Source organism: Bufo bufo, chromosome 4 (genome assembly GCF_905171765.1).
Source record: "Bufo bufo chromosome 4, aBufBuf1.1, whole genome shotgun sequence".
In the NCBI taxonomy this organism is placed as follows: domain Eukaryota; kingdom Metazoa; phylum Chordata; class Amphibia; order Anura; family Bufonidae; genus Bufo; species Bufo bufo.
In genome coordinates this window covers 578,289,375-578,308,863 of record NC_053392.1, presented here as the reverse complement: position 1 = coordinate 578,308,863, position 19,489 = coordinate 578,289,375, and the positions used below count along the sequence as shown (strand labels likewise).

General features: G+C 38.5%; 1 protein-coding gene across 1 annotated transcript in view; it reads left to right on the top strand.

The window, feature by feature from the left end:
- The window catches only part of PKDCC (protein kinase domain containing, cytoplasmic), a 56,575-nt gene that overhangs the window by 15,377 nt on the left and 21,709 nt on the right, over positions 1–19,489 (top strand). The window contains exons 2-3 of the mRNA XM_040430356.1: positions 15,827–15,949; positions 16,927–17,198. Coding sequence (XP_040286290.1) covers positions 15,827–15,949; positions 16,927–17,198 — 395 coding nt within the window. The remainder of the gene's footprint in view (positions 1–15,826; positions 15,950–16,926; positions 17,199–19,489) is intronic.

The window sequence follows — 19,489 nt, the reverse complement described above, 5'->3', positions numbered from 1 at the left end:
TAACCACTATGGATGTGGTTATGGTAGCCATATTGGCTTTGTCAGCCAGTATTCCTCAAAACAGCTTTAACTTTAATTGGATAAATACGTTAGAAATTTGATGGTATTTGGGAAGTTTAACTGTGTACTGCTGCTAGGGGTAACAATGGATCAATCATGGCAGACCCTATGTTTCTCCAAGAGGGTAAGCTGCATCTTTGCTCATAGACATGTATGCTTGGGTTATCTGAGGGTGAGTGTTCTGCTCTTTGGTCAAAAAGTATCTCATATCTTTGGCTATTACACGCCCAATTCTTTTCTCTTCTCATCACCAGAGATGTACAGTCAGTAGAGATTAGTACATTTCTTAAAACTTGATTCAGGACAGATTTGGTTGAGTTGTCCAAAAAATTCAACATGAATTGAAGCTTTGATTGCCAGGAAAGCTCTCTCATCAATTCAAACAAAATTCGGGTTAGAAGTAGAATTTTTAAAAAAATTTGTGTCAAGTTCTGCCAAATTCTAGAATTTATTCACTCATCTCTAATGTCCCACTTAGAAAGCCACAAAATACTCCTAAAACACGATAATAGAAGGCATCCTGATACTTATCGGTACTTTTTTAAGGAGAAATTGCTCTACTTATATGGAAGCCTGTCACACAGGTTTGGATATTTTGCAGGTGAACGCTCCCTCCTTTCCTCTAGTTACCTTGCTGTGTTTCCCGCACCTCGTCTTTGACCTGCATACATGTAGAAAGCATTAGAAGCTGCTTGTAAAGTGCATGTTTGTGTTTTGCAGTAATTGTCCATCAAATGTTATGACATGCTCATAAAAGTGAACGTTCCCACATCCAGATCTGCAGTGATTTTGTTAGGGAAACAATCCTTCATCCGTTACATATTAGGCCTAGGTCTGCCGGCTTTGGAATACAGTTTGCTTTGCTATAAAGAGGTTAAGGATGAAGTAATGTTATAGCCTGAGCGCGTCTAATATGATTAGTTACTTATTTACTGTAATCATATTTGGCATTTACTTCTTCTGAAGGCTGCTAATTCCATAATTTCCGCCCTTAAAGGGATATTGCTTTATCCTTCCTTTAGATCGTGTAATGACGAATAACACGGATATATAATTTACTCAGACCATACAGGTGCAGGAAGGTCTGAATATAGAATACAGATACAATGATGTAATACAGTCCTTGAATTATCCTCAAGTTGTTAGCCTAGTCAATGGTTTCTAAGCTGTTTGTGGGTAAGCAATGTAATGGCCTGTATGTCCACCAAGACAACTACTGCAAAGGTTGTCACCCAGGTTTCATAGACTCCTGAAATGAGATTTTGCTTAATATATTAAGTTAGTTATTTTTTGTAATGCTCCAATTAGGGGAAGACTGACCATTGGGTATTAGGACAGTCCCTGAATGGCTGTGGTCAGAATGCCCTAGGACAGTGATGGCTAACCTCCGGCACTCCAGCTGTGGTGAAACTACGACTCCCAGCATGCTCCATTCATTTCTGTGGAGTTCTTAGAAAAGCATGTGTGCATTTTGGGAGTTGTTTTTTTACCAAAGCTGGAGTGCCGGAGGTTAGCTTTTACAGCCCTATGAGTACTCATTAAAATGCAGTCAATAAATGCCCCTCAAATGATTTTCATCAAATCAAAGCTACAGTAGCTGTTAAAAGGACTATGATATTAATGTCCACAGTCCTAGTTAATTCTCAGCCCTCCCAGGGACCAATATACCCAGTTTGAAGCTGGCTATTCTTTCATTCTGCTAACAACAATTTCCCACCTTGGTTTACATGCTTGATTCGGTTGTGTTCTCAGTGGGTAAACCGTTGCCAGACATCTCTGACAGTGTCTAACTAGCCTCAGAACAAAATGATTAGACATGTTGTAAACCAACGGCCAGATCCTACTTTCCCCCAACATCTGCTGTCAGGGAGAGTTGGGATAATCCAATACACAGTAGGCCAGGTATTCAAGGCCAGATCGGTGTGTGTACACTGATAGCATTCGTGCAAGCATGCAATGTTTTTCTCTCCGGTGCATTTTGGCCTCCTACATGACAACTGATGTCCCGGATGAATGTGCACAATCACATAACAAACTATGGGATCAGTTCTGGCTCATTTCCCTTCCTGCTTCAGGAACTGAGCCAGAGAGCCGGATATATGTGTAGGGGGCCTTAGATGGTCAACCTGTCCTTCTGAAATTGGTGGCCAACATTCATCTATAATGTATGGGCAACTTTACTTTTACTTTATCTCAGTTTATCATTCTGTTGAATATAATTTGTCGTTCACTGTTGTCAGCCATTTCCTGTCGTTACTTCAGTAGGATTACTTACAGGAAGTCAAGATAAATCCCAGCTCCTACCTCTAATATCTCCAGTTCTTAAAACCAACAGAAATATTTACAGATGTGAGTGGCTGATATAATTTCATATAATTTGCTCTGTTAAAACTTTAGGACTTTTAGTCCTCAAATGCCCCCCTACGATGTGGAGCTAGAATAGAATTATAGCTCTACATGAGTATAAAACGATGGACAGGCTCTCCTCCTGAGTAAGCATTACACTAAACGTGCGTCGAGGGTGCTCTCCATCTTCACGCACCCTAAGGTATGTAGTTACATGTAGCAATACTATTCATTCTTGCACAGATCTCTTTATGTATTTCAGTCAGTCATTGTGGTAGTCACATTTAGGGGGGCCTTTGCTTACACTTTCCCTCCTAGTAGTCCTGTTTAGATACTGCCATATTTTAGGTCTTAGGGATAAGGTGCAATATTGGTATATCTGGATTTTTTCGTTGAGTAAAATTGACTGTTAAAGATGGTGCTATATGTTTAATTTGGTTACTATAATTATGATATGTAATTTTTTTGATTATAATAATACATGTTGATGTTTTTAAATGAAAATAGAGCTGTACTCAGTCTTTTTGTTAGTTTAGTATGCAAGTTTTTGTTATTTACTGCTGTACAGTGCAAACATTTTGGACAGAGTAGAAGTACATCTGGAGACCTTGTATAAAGTTGCAAAGAAGAAAGTTCTCATATATTCAGGAGGTCAAGGAGACACCTTGTCAAGTGGAGAGCTTCTAAAAATAAATAAAAACATGGGCTGCTTCTCATGGCATTTACGAGAAGCTGGCATTGACGGGGTCTCTGGCAATTGGCAGCTCAAGGAAATACTTGGAACCAGGAGTGAGGCATTAGATGTCAAAGCCTGTACAGTGTGAGAGAGTGCTGTCTGTGATTACAGATAATACACGACAGATACACATGTCAAGGAAGGAAAAGTACAGGCTATTGAGTTAAGAGCCCAGAAGGAGGATGTGAGAGACCAGGGATATACAGGGCTTGTACACAGGGACGGAACCAGCTGTGAGCAGAGTAGAACATTTATGAGATAACAGAAAATGGACACCGAGATAAGCTGATATCACTGCTTAATGTCGCTTCTCCAACAAAATAAGGACACAAGGATGAAAGAGTAAACTTTTTGGATGACCTTGTGTGTCAACAAGGATGTAGAGGGAAACTTTTATCAAACTTTCATGGTCTAAAATGTGGATCTATTTTCATGTTCTATTGAATTGTCTATCTTTTCCCCTTCTAAAACTTTGCCTTGCCTACCAACCTTAAAATAGTTTAACCATTATTTCTCCAGTCATTTGATATAATTTTTTAATTTACTCCAGTGTTAACTTTCAAATTATTTGCTGCGATATAAAGTAAGTCTTAAAAATGCTTTCATGGGAGAATCCAAAGGAAAAATAACTCCATATGAAATTGTAGACATACGGAGGCGCAGTAGGGACCCACATACCTCTGTGGGTGCTGTATTACAGTTCTGTATGACTCCGGGTAATACGGTAACTTGCATGAGCCCTTGGCATGCATGTTGGCTCAGCAGAATTTTACAAATGAGGAATATTGCCAGTAAAATCAGACTGATCTAGGTCATTTTTCCAACCAGTACAAACTCCCAGGTATTGGCTGACAGATCCTCATATGTGTTAAATCATCTAAGGCACATAATGGTGTTTTGGACAGTGGACACAAAGCAAGCAGTCAGCCCATCACCTAATGACTAAGCTAATTGCTGATTGGTTGCCCTAAGTGAGCATATCTTGCTGTGTATTTGTGATTAATGGTATGTTCACATTTTTAGACGCCAGTCTAAATAAGCCACTGCGGCCACCAGTTCCAAATGTAAGACAGCTTCTTTGCTGTCTTACATTTAGGCCATTTTCTACGCCTAAACCAGGCGTAGAAAATGATGAATGAGATGGGCTTGCCAGCCCGTCCCCTTCCTCTCCATGCCACGTCCTCTTTTTTTAGATCTGGCATGAGAGCGGAAGAAGTCGCAGATTCTACCGCAACATGGCATGCAACAGAATCTTTGCCAGATATACGCCACAAAAGTGGCGTATATCTGTTCGTAAATGACCCCCAATGAGTTTACAAAAATTGTCCTTTCTGATGTGTCCCTTTTAAATTGCCTTTTATCTTTGATTTTGCTATCCTGATACCTCACTGCTCTCATTTATATCCCATGTCTTTCTGCTTCAGCTGGCAATTAGCTCCTGATAAATCCTGTAATGAAAGCAGCATGTAGTAGTCTGTGTTCTTATGCTTTCTTAAATTAGCCTTTTCATTACAATACTTGGAGCAGTTAAACATATGTTGGGAGCATGGCTGCAGAGATATGATTCTATATCCATACAGCGAATGAATGTGCATAGAAAAACATCTCTGTGCTCACTGATGCATGGAATTGCCTTTTTATGAACTTATTTGCATAAACAATGCTTTTTTTTAATTTACCATTTAGATTTTATACTGTGTTTGGGCAATGTTAGGAGTAATAAATCTAATAATAATAATAATAATAATTTTATGAAATGATCTTAATACAAATATTTTATAATATTATTACTAATAATAATACTTTATTATACAATAATAATAATAGTAATAATAATATTTTTCTAAAATGATATTAATACTAATATTTTATTTTATATTACTAATAAAAATACTTTATTTACTTTTTATACTTTATTACTTTAATAATAATAATAATAATAATAATAATAATATTGCTAATTTAGTATTTACCATTTTTAGGTTTATGTTAGGGGCACTATTATTAATAATAATAATAATAATAATAATAATAATAACAATAATATATTAAGGATTCTTCTCTTTATTATTATTTGTATTATTTTGTAGTAGTGGTATACTACTATAATTTCCTATAAAACACATTTTTATTATTTGTAATCACATTTATGTCTGGACTGGCGTTGAAAGCGTAAAAAAATGCACAATTTGAATAGTAATTTTTCCTTGCAGATTTTCATAGCTCTATGCTCTTGCCCATAGTCTGCGGACACGTAAAGAATGCTGAGTGCGCAATACTCTGTAAACAGTGATGATATTCTGGCTAAATAAGGTTTCTTCTTGTATTTTTACCTAGCCACAAATCTAAACCTTTTACTGTTGCTGCTACCTGATGCATTTTAGTGTTCGGTGCTAAGTGAGTGAGACAAAGTGAAGTTACAAATCCCTATGTAATGCAGCCTGAGTGGAAGAAGGGATTTCGGAGTTTGCCTATACTTACAAACCGACGACAGCTGAATAATGCAGTCTAGTTTGTGTTTTGTTCGAAAAACTTGTAGGCCCTTTGTGTGGAGTCTGACCTTTGCTTTTCTTTGTCATGTAAGGGCAGCTGTGTCATTTTAATTTGCGGTAATGTGGAATGCTGGATTGACATGAAATGGCTGGTTATGTCGGCGGGAAGACTTATGAGACATTCACTTGTTACCTAGGAAATCAATTCAGATAATTATATTAACTAAGTCCAGCCTTCGGAATAAAATGTTACTGTGCTGTGTCTGAAGTAGACAATTGAGGCCCAAGCAGACGCAAAAAGAAAAAATTGCAAAAATGTACCCGGCTCAGGCTGCATATTGACATTGGGCAGACAATTGTCTGTGTTTTTAGGCTCCTTTACTGTTTGTGTTATATTAATGGCCTTCAGGTTATTATTACGTTTGAGTTATATAGCAGCAATGGACTCCAGAAGTAAGTGAAACCAGGCAGGAACAGTAGAGAATTGGAGCCCTGGAGAGTTTAGAGACCTAACCAGGTAATAGATAATATATTGGACTAGGAGTTTTACTAATCATTTTTGGTTGTGTCAGAGCTAGATTAAGTTTAACATGGGACAGTATGCAGCACACAGACCTTCACCTTCCCGTAATAACTCACGGCTGTATAAATACTGTATTCTTCCTGGATTAAATTTAGCAAACCCTTCGAGAGGCCCGTTAGTTGGTGGAAATATAATCATTAAAAAGCTGTTTTCATTTTGTGTGATCCGATTAAGGATACAATGTACAATATTCACAATAATATAGCAATGTGTGAAATTTCTTATCTGATAAATAGCATAAAAAAGGCTTATATGTGTATAAAAGCAGTAACTGGAGAATTCAAATGTCAAAAGTCACAATTATCGATAAAGGAATTTCTTAAGATTCAATTTAGGTCTAATTTGACCATATTGGCTGGCTGATTTGATTTGGATCCGAATTAATTTGACCAGAATCTAAGGTGCTTCAGTTGACTGGAAAAGTCTCTCTTTCTTTCTCCTCTCCCTCTCTCTCGATTCTGATCACACAAAATTTGGTTTCATAGGAATCAAAACCTTTTGGAAAGTTCAGGTCACATTTTTGAATTTTAGAGTCCATTCACACATTTTGTAGTCATGGTGGATTTTTGTGAAATCCACTTTTAAGACAGGGTAAACACAGGGTTGTAAAAACTGTTGTATCATACACATTATATATATATGTGGCAAATAAATGTAATGTGTATGGCAAATAATGTAATGTGTATGGGGGCAACCAAACAGCCACCCATATGTCAACTGTTTGCCAATCCTTTACTTCCAGGGGAGATAAGCTCCTGCCAGAGGTGGCTGGTAATGGAAACAGACATGAATATTTGGCTGTGCCATTTAAAGATAGGTTGTAGGAGAGAACCAGTGACCCTACAAGTGTCTGACAGCTATTTAAAGATGTTAACATTTGGATAGGAGCAGAATGATAAAGTTATCGGAAGCACTGATTTAGCTGCATGTCAGACACAAAAGCCACCAAATGGACTCCTTTGACTACAAAGAGGACCGTCAGGTTTTTGTCATGGAACCTAGCGGTCAAAATGGTGTGGCAAGAATTTTTTTGGAATATGAGATGGAGGCACTTAAAGGGGTTATCCGAGTAATAAAAAAATAAAAAAAACTTATAAAGCTCATCAGTACTTACATATACATTAGTTAAGCTTGATTTCTTAAGAGAAAACCCAAACTTACACCTTTGCATAGTTCTGTTATTCTTGCTTTGTTTTCATGCTGCAGCAAAGCTGTGGGGGCGTGTAACAACAATGCCTGAGCTCTCCCTCATAAATATTTGTGGGTGTGAATATTCTGCCCTTCCCCGCCCCCTGCACTGCAGTGCCTGCTCTGCACAACCTAACCTTGCATACAAACACTGTCACATGGTCATCTTCTAGCTCACACAGGCAGAATATCTTCCTGTCACATACCTATCTATCTAGTATCTATCTATCTATCTATCTATCTAATTTTTTTATTTCCCAAAAATGAGGCAGCACTCCAGATAAAAGTAAAAGGTGATGACCCAATTTATTCTCAGGCAACGTTTCAGCCCACTCAATGAGGCCTTTGTCTAGGCTTGACAAAGGCCTCATTGAGTGGGCTGAAACGTTGCCTGGGAATAAATTGGGTCATCACCTTTCACTTTTATCTGGAGTGCTGCCTCATATTTTTAAAATATTGTACAGTGGAATGGTCGCATACCTTCCCTGAGGATTTGCACCCTATTTACTTTTTTTTCTAACTGTGCTGCTGTTGTATTTTTGTTTTTTTTGTATCTATCTATCCATCCATCTCATATCTATCTATCTCCTATCTATGTAAAGGACAGCAGTATATAGTGTATGTATATATATACAGTACAGACCAAAAGTTTGGACACACCTTCTCATTCAAAGAGTTTTCTTTATTTTCATGACTATGAAAATTGTAGATTCACACTGAAGGCATCAAAACTATGAATTAACACATGTGGAATTATATACCTAACAAACAAGTGTGAAAAAACTGAAAATATGTCATATTCTAGGTTCTTCAAAGTAGCCACCTTTTGCTTTGATAACTGCTTTGCACACTCTTGGCATTCTCTTGATGAGCTTCAAGAGGTAGTCCCCTGAAATGGTTTTCACTTCATAGGTGTGCCCTGTCAGGCTTAATAAGTGGGATTTCTTGCCTTATAAATGGGGTTGGGACCATCAGTTGCGTTGAGGAGAAGTCAGGTGGATACACAGCTGATAGTCCTACTGAATAGACTGTTAGAATTTGTATTATGGCAAGAAAAAAGCAGCTAAGTAAAGAAAAACGAGTGGCCATCATTACTTTAAGAAATTAAGGTCAGTCAGTCAGCCGAAAAATTGGGAAAACTTTGAAAGTAAGGGCTATTTGACCATGAAGGAGAGTGATGGGGTGCTGCGCCAGATGACCTGGCCTCCACAGTCACCGGACCTGAACCCAATCGAGATGATTTGGGGTGAGCTGGACTGCAGAGTCAAGGCAAAAGGGCCAACAAGTGCTAAGCATCTCTGGGAACTCCTTCAAGACTGTTGGAAGACCATTTCAGGTGACTACCTCTTGAAGCTCATCAAGAGAATGCGAAAAGTGTGCAAAGCAGTAATCAAAGCAACAGGTGGCTACTTTGATAAACCTAGAATATGACATATTTTCAGTTGTTTCACACTTGTTTGTTATGTATATAGTTCCACATGTGTTAATTCATAGTTTTGATGCCTTCATAGTCATGAAAATAAAGAAAACTCTTTGAATGGGAAGGTGTGTCCAAACTTTTGGTCTGTACTGTATATATATATCCAGCAGTATAGGGAGGGAGTATTTAGTGTGTATATATATATATATATATATATATATATATATACAAAAGGAAAGGATTGCAGCACTTCCAATTGGTGAAAAAATTTGAAGTCCTTTATTCACCCATGTGACGTTTCAGTCCTCTTACTGGGACCGTTTTCAAGCAATACATACATGGTCATTGTGGATATTTATAGGGTGTCAATATACTTATGTAAGTAATAATATACAAAATTCTCACATGATATACATTAAAAAACAAGCCAAACATTATAATACATAGTGTACATGATAAAGTGCACGTGCTATAGTGTCAATACATAATTATAAAAATGTGTATATATATATATATATATATATATATATATATATATAAAAACAAAAAAACATTCCTCATAATTAGTAATTCGTTTACATAGTTATCAGATGTAAGGGGTAGTAAACCGTAGATGAACATAGTCCTCTCACCTAAGAAACACAATCAGCTGACATAATTACATAGCATACCAAGTACTACACTGCACATGTCTGCGCGTCATCATCACGTGATTCATCACATGATCGGACTTGACAACGTAAGAGAAGTATGCGGCTCCCATGCGCATGTCCGCGCGTCATAGACCTGTGATACCTCACATGACCCTTCAATGCGTAACCTAGTATCCTAGTAACCCAGTAATAAATAGAACCGCCAAATGTCACCTTATGGGAAAAGCAGAGGACATGGGAAGTGCTGCAGTGAAGCGCACCTAACTCACCCCCGTATCGAAAGGCACACAAGTCGGACAATTGGCCATTATCCGACACATATGGGCCGATCGATCCTGTCTGCTATCCTTATACAGTGACCGGTTGCAGAGTATAATATCTTAATTATGGATGCTTAGTATACACACTAAAGAGTACCGAGGGCATCGCAAAGTGAATTACCACAAGGCGGTGTCTCCTGGGTCTCTTAGCCTTATCAGGCGAGACGGTCATATGTTCATCATCCAGAACACCCTAGAAAAGTGATAAAAATTGTGTTATAGACCTAAAAACAACAAATACAGACGCTGGCTGAGACATAAAAGAGACAAAAAGCTAAACATGAACCATCAAACAAAAAACAATGGTCTAAAATCAGCATCAAGACCATTAGATCTTAAAGTATTAAGTTTAAATATCCATTCTGCTTCTCGTTTTTTCAAAGACTTAGTTCGATTACACCCCATTCTTGGAAGGGGAACCTGATCTATAATCATAAATTTGAGGTCACTTTCAGTATGCTTTAGATCCATGAAATGTTTGGATACTGGTAAATCTTTATGTTGTTTTCTAATCGAATAACAATGCTAAATCATGTTTTAAAATCACAGGTAGTCTCCCCAACATATAACAAATTACACAGGCACCAAAGAACATAAATGACATAGGAGGAGTCAAATGTCAAATAATATCCGATAGCATATGTTACTGATGTCTTCGGATGTGTGAACTATATATATATCCAGCAGTATACAGGACAGGAGTATATAGTGTATACATATTATCTTATATACTATGTTACTATGTATATAGTGTATGTACACATCCAACAGTACACAGGAAAGGATTATATAGTGTATATATATATATATATATATCCAGCCGTGTACAGGACGGGCGTATATAGTGTGTGTGTATATGTATATATATATATATACAGCAGTATACAGGACAGGAGTATATAGTGTGTGTGTATATATATATATATATATATATCCAGCAGAATACAGGACAGGAGTATATAGTGTATATATTTATATATCCAGCAGTATATAGGATGGGAGTATATAGTGTATATATATATATCCAGCAGTATACAGGACAGGAGTATATAGTGTGTGTGTGTGTATATATATATATATATATATATATATATATACAGTACAGACCAAAAGTTTGGACACACCTTCTCATTCAAAGAGTTTTCTTTATTTTCATGACTATGAAGGCATCAAAACTATGAATTAACACATGTGGAATTATATACATAACAAACAAGTGTGAAACAACTGAAAATATGTCATATTCTAGGTTCTTCAAAGTAGCCACCTTTTGCTTTGATTACTGCTTTGCACACTCTTGGCATTCTCTTGATGAGCTTCAAGAGGTAGTCCCCTGAAATGGTCTTCCAACAGTCTTGAAGGAGTTCCCAGAGATGCTTAGCACTTGTTGGCCCTTTTGCCTTCACTCTGCGGTCCAGCTCACCCCAAACCAACTCGATTGGGTTCAGGTCCAGTGACTGTGGAGGCCAGGTCATCTGGCGCAGCACCCCATCACTCTCCTTCATGGTCAAATAGCCCTTACTTTCAAAGTTTTCCCAATTTTTCGGCTGACTGACTGACCTTAATTTCTTAAAGTAATGATGGCCACTCGTTTTTCTTTACTTAGCTGCTTTTTTCTTGCCATAATACAAATTCTAACAGTCTATTCAGTAGGAATATCAGCTCTGTGTATCCACCTGACTTCTCCTCAACACAACTGATGGTCCTAACCCCATTTATAAGGCAAGAAATCCTACTTATTAAACCTGACAGGGCACACCTGTGAAGTGAAAACCATTTCAGGGGACTACCTCTTGAAGCTCATCAAGAGAATGCCAAGAGTGTGCAAAGCAGTAATCAAAGCAAAAGGTGGCTACTTTGAAGAACCTAGAATATGACATATTTTCAGTTGTTTCACATTCGTTTGCTATGTATATAATTCCACATGTGTTAATTCATAGTTTTGATGCCTTCAGTGTGAATCTACAATTTTCATAGTCATGAAAATAAAGAAAACTCTTTGAATGAGAAGTTGTGTCCAAACTTTTGGTCTGTACTGTATATATATATAGAGAGAAAGATATCAGTAAATATATATCTCTGTATATATATATATATTCTAATATGGACATAGCTTTACTTTTGGGTGTCTGGTCGTGGGAGGATTTCACACTGCTGCCTGCACTGGTATGAATCGCGCATGCGCGATCCATCACAGGAGCCGGCCGGCAGCCAGACACAGAGAGAGAGAGAGAGGGGGGGGGGGAGCGGGTACACAGGCTCTGACGTTTCGTGTACAGAGCCGGGCCACTTCCTCAGGCTGGGATTAGCTCGTTCACGAAAAGTCAGCACAGAGAGACTGAAGGATGACGTCGGGGGTCACGTGTCCCGCATCGGTGCTGCCGAAACCCGATCATTAGGATGAAGACAGTAAATGACAAAAGTACTATTTAGTGTATTCTCAGGCACATTGTAAGATATATATATATATATATATTACTTGGACAACCCCTTTAAATGAGCCTCTAACGCTGATGTGCAGGAAGACTATGGGGATAATTTATCATTTTATTTTTTATTTTAGGCCTCCCTTATATTTATATGAATAGAAATGCCAACAGGCTACAATAATAACATGAGAGAAAAACAAGTGAAGTGCCATATGTTTATTGCAGCCGCCAGCTCTGTCCTTGTATATTATGTTATTGGTTGTTATTCTGTCCTTGTTGTTTGCACTCTGTATTTTTATGTTCCTGGTTAGTGTTTTATAGACAGCCGCTGTGATGATAAGTAGGGCTAATGTATGTTCTTACACAATAGATTTCCTGTCTTGGGAATATCTGAAAGTACGTTGAACTTTCCTATCTTTTACCTCTTTGTTTTTTTCACATTCCCATTAAGTTCATAGTATGCTCTATAGTTGTGCACCTGTCACCTAAATATTCTGGATGCAGCCATCTTTTGGCATGAGTAAATATGAATTTAATAGACCGAGCGATATATCTTCAATATCATGAACGTCAGAAGGCGGCATTACTGAAGGTGGGATAATTATAAAAGTGTAATAAAAAAAAGGTCTGACAATGTAAATACGTACTAAAACACCTTTGTCCCATATGGGTAGTTGTTGGCCTATTAAAACAGTGCTTAATGGAGTAGTTTACTAGCCACTAAGTGCTTTTTATTTTCTTCTGGAAAAGTGTTACCTTTGCAGTGAAATAACCCAAAGTATTCTTCACATAACAATTACATTTGCTTTACTTTAAAAGTGGTGCAACAGCATGACATTTCTACATGTATCAGGGTTACATACATCAACTATATTCTTCTACATCTATGTTTTTTTCTCTCAATTGTTATCCTAAATTAAAAAAAGTGATATTTGCACAAATGTTCAAATTGTACTGTTATAGTGGATATATATACGTTAGATACATGTTGGGAGAACCTGCTAATTTTGATGGAAGCAGCCAACAATCTAATGTGTATGGGGGCCTCCCAATTTTCTCCTGATGGCAGATGTTGGGGGAGATAAGAATCATGCCGCTGTAATTCAATAGTTCATCTAGCAGCTTTCCTCCCTTTCCCTGTTCAGGACCCATGCATGCTTGGCCAAGGTGAAAAGGACTGTGTATGGAAAGGTCGGAAGAGATAGCTGTATGCCAAACGAATGTCTGACAGTTATGTAATTGCATGTCCAGCCTTAAAATGCTTGATCTTGTTTAGAAAACCTAATTTCAAGTACCCATTTAGAGCATTTTAATATATATATCCTTAGTTTGGGACCTTCATCAAGGAGCTGAAGTAGAGCATGTTAGAAACAGCAACTCTTTGGAGGACCAAACAGGTCCCACCATTATGGATTCTGGTTTTGCCACCCAGAACAGAAGGACCTGCTGTTTGTTTTCTCCTCCAAACGTTTTCCATAACCCTTGGGCCAACTTCTGACCACCTTATTTGCTTAATATGTTTCTGGATAAAAGAGTCCTACACAAGTTCTTGTAGTAAAGGACATAGGCCCAACGAGGGCAGGACCTTCTCTATCCTTAAGTCCCAAAGGAACAACATGGTATACGTGTACGGTATGTATGCTCTTGAAATGAGCCACTCTTATAGCTGCTGTTCCCTGGACCAGACCACTCTGACCAATTTCGTAGGAACCCAAGAGATACACTACCCCCCCCCCAGTTTATAAAAGGCCTAACTTTCTAAACATATTATCTTTTACACATGCACCTAATAAACTAAACATAACTTGCTTCAAGTTTTGAAATCATCTGGCCCATACTTTCTACTAGGTAAAAATTGCTTATAACATATGGAACATGTAATAATTTAACATTAAATGGCTTTTTAGGCATTTTAGTGCCAGGGTAGCAAAAGCAATCTCTGGGCATGCATCATGGTCTGCTATGGACTATCGACTATAAGTGATAGTCGATGAGAAATGACCATGATGGGAATTGCTGTGCAAAATTCTGTCTTGTGTTTAACTACTCCACAGTTATTACTGTTCCTTCTCAAAATAACATCTAAAACAATCCTTCTGCCTGTATTAGCCAAATAGAAGAGTTTCTACTCACTGTTCATCTGCTCTACGAACACTTCCCAACACTCAAAACAGATGTAGACAAAAAAGAAGAAGAAGAAAATTTGAGGCTAATTGAAATTCCTGGCAGCTGATCACTGGCGCAATTAATTTCAAATTACATGATAGTACAGTCACGTTTAAATCAAAATCCGAGTCTGGGTTTTGCCAAAAAGTTAAATTTTTATGGGTTTGTTTAATTATCTAATTAATGCTTATTTAAGAAACAAAGTGATATATTCCAAAATGTTTTACATTAAGGAGTGATGTTGTAATAGGCTTCTTTTTTGTTTTGTTGCATCTAATCTAGGAATGACAAGTAAATTTGTGTGACATTTTATAAAATTGAGGGTTCAGACAGAATTTTTCCACGATTTCTTGGTAAATATGGCTCACTAATCTTAGATCATGTGAGATGTTAGATCATTAATATATGTGGTCTGGAATGTATTCATTCACATCGGCGCTTGGCCTGAGTGGGGCTCACAATCTCAACTAGCCATAGACCTATAATGCATATAATTGCAAACTTATAAGTATATGGCTTAAATGAGTGTTTATGACATCAGGAGATCAGAGATAAGGTTTCACATGAGACATCAGCTGACAGGACTGAGAAGTGATACTCTGCAAACAGACAGATTTTTAACCACTGTATCTCAAAAATGCCCGAAGGTATCCATAGCCTTTAACACCAAGACATCATTAGTAATGTCAAAGTGACAGTGACATATATAAGTATGGGTAAACGGATGGTAACAGTCTGTTTAATAACACACTGCACTGTCAACAAATGGTTGAAAAATTCTCTCTTTTAGGTGGCAAATGCTTTCTTTTATGTTTTTGAAGGGTGGTCTCCATTTTGAGAGATTTATGCACAGTGAGTCCCAAACGTTTCAGATTCACCGAAATCTGAATCTTTTGGAAAATTTGTGACAAATTTCATTCATGCTGAATCGATTCACTCATCTTTAATGGACAGGTTTGGCCAACCTAAGTGCAATGTGTTTAATACGATAGGAGTTAATGAGTCTACTCAGGGGGAAATTATTGTCACATGAACCGAGGGACTCGGTCACATGAAGGCGAGAGAGCTTAGAAGAGCTGAGTTGCATTCTCACAGATACCCTAGTAACAATGACTGATGATGCATACCCTTCAAAGAGATTTTTCATTATTTCCACTAAAAACTGTGTCTAAAGTAATCAGTTCAGTTGCGTCTTCTTTGGGTTTGTCCTGGGCAGGTACCTATATAGGATGAATCCCGTTGACCCCTGGTCGATTAGTTTTGCCGGATTTTGTGAGCTATACCATTCCAAAAACTAGAGATTTGAATCCTGAAAAGTAATGTGGTGTATAAATTGTCTCTACTGTATATATTTGACAGGGGTACTTAGATGTTTCAGCACTGAATATCTGTCATCTAGATTGATCTCATCTGCCTGTATTCTGATTTTTCAGCTTTATGGATACTGTTATCAAGAGAACAATGACATATCTGATACTCTGACAACTATCATTGAACTGGGTTCTCCCCTAGAGATGATTCAGCTCTTACAATCTTCTTGGGAGGACAGATTTCGAGTAAGTGGTTCATCTTGATTCACTATGGCTTTCTTTATCTATGATCGTGTGACAAAAATGATCATTTCATTGAATGTAAATTGAAGAAAAGACTATAATGGAAAGATGATGCACATGCATTCACATAGTGTATCCAACTAGCGGGGTTGCCCTACTGGGCAACCTCTTAATCAATCTACATGAGTTGCAGCACTCCTACAGGCTAAATTGAGTATTACAGCTTGATTAAAAGAGATCTTCAGGATATAACATGAAGGGACTACAATTATCTATCCCACCAATCTGGCACTAAACTTTAGCCTGAAAACAAAACAATGCCTTTTATGATAAAGATTATGAATATTAAGCTTCCATGCTTTGTATGGCTTCTTTTAAATAGATGCACTGGGGACAAATGTCTGACTCTAAGCTGGGCATAAGATGGGACTTTTTTTTTTTTTTTAGAAGACACACTTTTTGCCCCTGGAAAAGCTCTAAGGCCTCATGCACACGACCATATTTGCACACATCCGATCCGATGTGCCTATTCTGCAAATCATGAAGCAGGTCCTATCCTTGTCTGTATTTGCAGATCCATCCCGCATCATCTGCAAAAATTACATAGAGTACACAGAAAGCCATCTGTTTTTGGCCATTTTTTGCCAATCTGTTGCTAGATGCTTGGGGAATTTCCTGCACACCTGTGGGTGCTTATAGATCAGAACAATTTGGTGACAGTTTCCTTCATTTCTCTTCTTTTTTTTTTTTTTTTACGGACCATGAAATATTGAAGACCTACGGATGCAATACAGCTGTAAAATACGGACAAATGGAAATGATGTGAAACTAAATAGAATGCAATGTACGTGTGCATGAGCCCTTAGTGTTATCTGAACCCACACATTCCACATCATTGTTTTTGCCTATAATGTAGAACAAAAATAATAGAAAGAAGTCATTAATTAGGTTCTATTTTCCAACTTTTGTATATATTTCAGATTTGCCTCAGCTTAGTACGGTTGTTGCATTACCTGGCCCACTCCCCTCTTGGCTCCATTACTCTGTTGGATTTTCGCCCTCGTCAGTTTGTAATTGTTGATGGCGAATTGAAAGTGACCGACTTAGATGATGCAAGCATGGAGGAGACACCATGTGCAAGCAATGAGGACTGTTTCATGGAATTCCCTGCAAGGAACTTTACACTTCAATGTTCTGTTGAAGGAAAATGTCAAAGCATGAATGAGAAGAGGAACCTCTATAACGCCTACAGGTACAAAATACTGACTTTACTGTGAGATAGATTTGCCTTAAAGGTTTTACACCACCCAAAATAACCACAGTAATTCTAGCCTAAACATATTCTATTGAACGCGATGATGATGAGCCAATCTTGAAATCAACTTACAGTTTTGCATTTTACTTTTACCAATGTGAGCAGCCGAATTCCACATTGAGCTCCCGAATTATGGATGGGATGAGTCTGGTGCCTCTGTCCCACAATTTCCCCGGCTTTGCCCTTTGTGAGGTTGCCTGACTGTCACGATCAGTGTGGGGGAAAAACTCCACACTAAACACAGGAGGGAAGGGACGGAGTAACTGGGTCTGGAAACTAGGGAAGAAACAGGTCACCTCCTAAACAACCCTAATCCGGGCCCTAACTATCTATCAATATGAATAGACCTTGAAGGTAGGAATATTCATATGCTGGATACCTAGGCCCCTATATCCCTATAAGGCCCTGGAATGAGGTTAGGACCAGAGACAACCCATTCCTCCCCAGATGGACGAATGGAAGTCTCTGTCTCAGGACCAGATACAAACAACAGGGAATATAACAAACACAAAACAATAAGAAAAGACAAGACTTATCTGAAAATAGAAAACTGGCAACTCCAGAAGCACCACAAAGTACAACCGACCAGCTAGTTAGAAGGCAGGAAGAAAATATATAAACGGCACCTCCAAGAGTGAGAAGCGGCTACTTATGGGAAAAGTAAATTACCAGCAAGCAACACCTGAAGCAAGGAGTGTGGCATTCACCAAAACACAGACACAATAAGAACCACAGTGAACTTGTCAAATTAAACCAGGAGTTGCCAGTCTCTCTGATCTCCTGGTACCTGCCACGGGAACGTCCGTGACACTGACACTGCTTTGAATCATCACACCTACAGTTCCTTGCGCTTCAGAGAGTGGACATAGCATAGGTGTTTGTGCATGCAAAGAGGCACGAATAAGCGCAGTAGAGGATTACAAAAGATTACTGCGCATGTGCAACCACTAGGCTGAAAATGACCTGTATAAACTAAATTGATAACCAAAGGAGATACAGGAAATACCAGTGAGAGAAATACCTTGAATCCTGCAATGTCAAAAATTAAAAAATATTGCAAACACGTTTATTATTGTACCCAGGATAAATTTAGCTGCATTTACATTTATGGAAAACCTATTTAAAGGGAACCTGTCAGCGGCAAAACCCATCCCAAACCGCCAGCAGTACCTTCAAGTAGCCGGCAATGAGTTTCGAATGATGATTGTCTTACTGCATTCTGATGAGGCAGAAGTATGAAAAACGTTCTTTTATCCTCCGTCCAAGCTATTTTCCAGTCAGGCTTGAAGTCAAGGGGGCAGCAGCCTCCTTGCTTCAAGTCAAGGTAACTACGCCCCCTTCCCTGCCCCTTCTCCTGTGACTGACAGCCGGCTGTTCGGCAAAGCCAGTCGGCTGTCGGGCATAAGCGCTGTCAGTCACAGGAGAAGGGGCAGGGAAGGGGGCACGGTTACCTTGACTTGAAGGCTACATACCATCATAGTGCAAAGACCCTCAGGAGAACCGCACACCCCAACACACGTTTCGGCGAAGCCTTCCTCTGTGTTGTTTGAGTGGGAGCCCACTTTTTTAACCATATGTTTGTTTGGTTATTATGTCCCGGCCCTTGCACTTTATAGGCAGCTAGTATCTATTTATGATATATGGGATTAACTTACTGCTAACTTTTCACTGTGCACTCCCTTTGCCACAATATATACAATACTATTGCAGGGCCATCCCATCCTTTAGGGGAACCGTACCTTTTTTCTACTGTAGTTTTTATCTCTGTTAAAGGTGGTAACCAGGCCTAGTTGGTTTCTCTCAGTCATCTAGGATCTGTACTTAGCTCTCAAACTCTAGCATCCAGACATAGGGGTACAACTTCTCTTGCTGCTCTTTGTACTATATCACTTTTCCTCACTTAAATTTTGTACTCACAATTTGACACTACGAGTTTCCCACTGTGGGGGTAGTCCTTAGTAGATCCTCAGTCTGCTAAAGTATGTCCAGGCTCCCAAGGCCTTACATCTCCTGGACAAGCCTTCTGCGAAGTCCAAAGGTTGCACACAACTTCCCTCCGCAGTTTGTTTTGCATGCACCTCCTCTCAAAACTTGAATGCTCCATAATGTCAAACTTTTCCTTCTCAGAAAAGTCTACCACACTGGCTGGTTCACTACCCAGAGATGTTCTCTGCTGCTTCTGCTCACTTCTCAGGCCTACTCTCTTGGAACAGCCCCACCTAAGAACT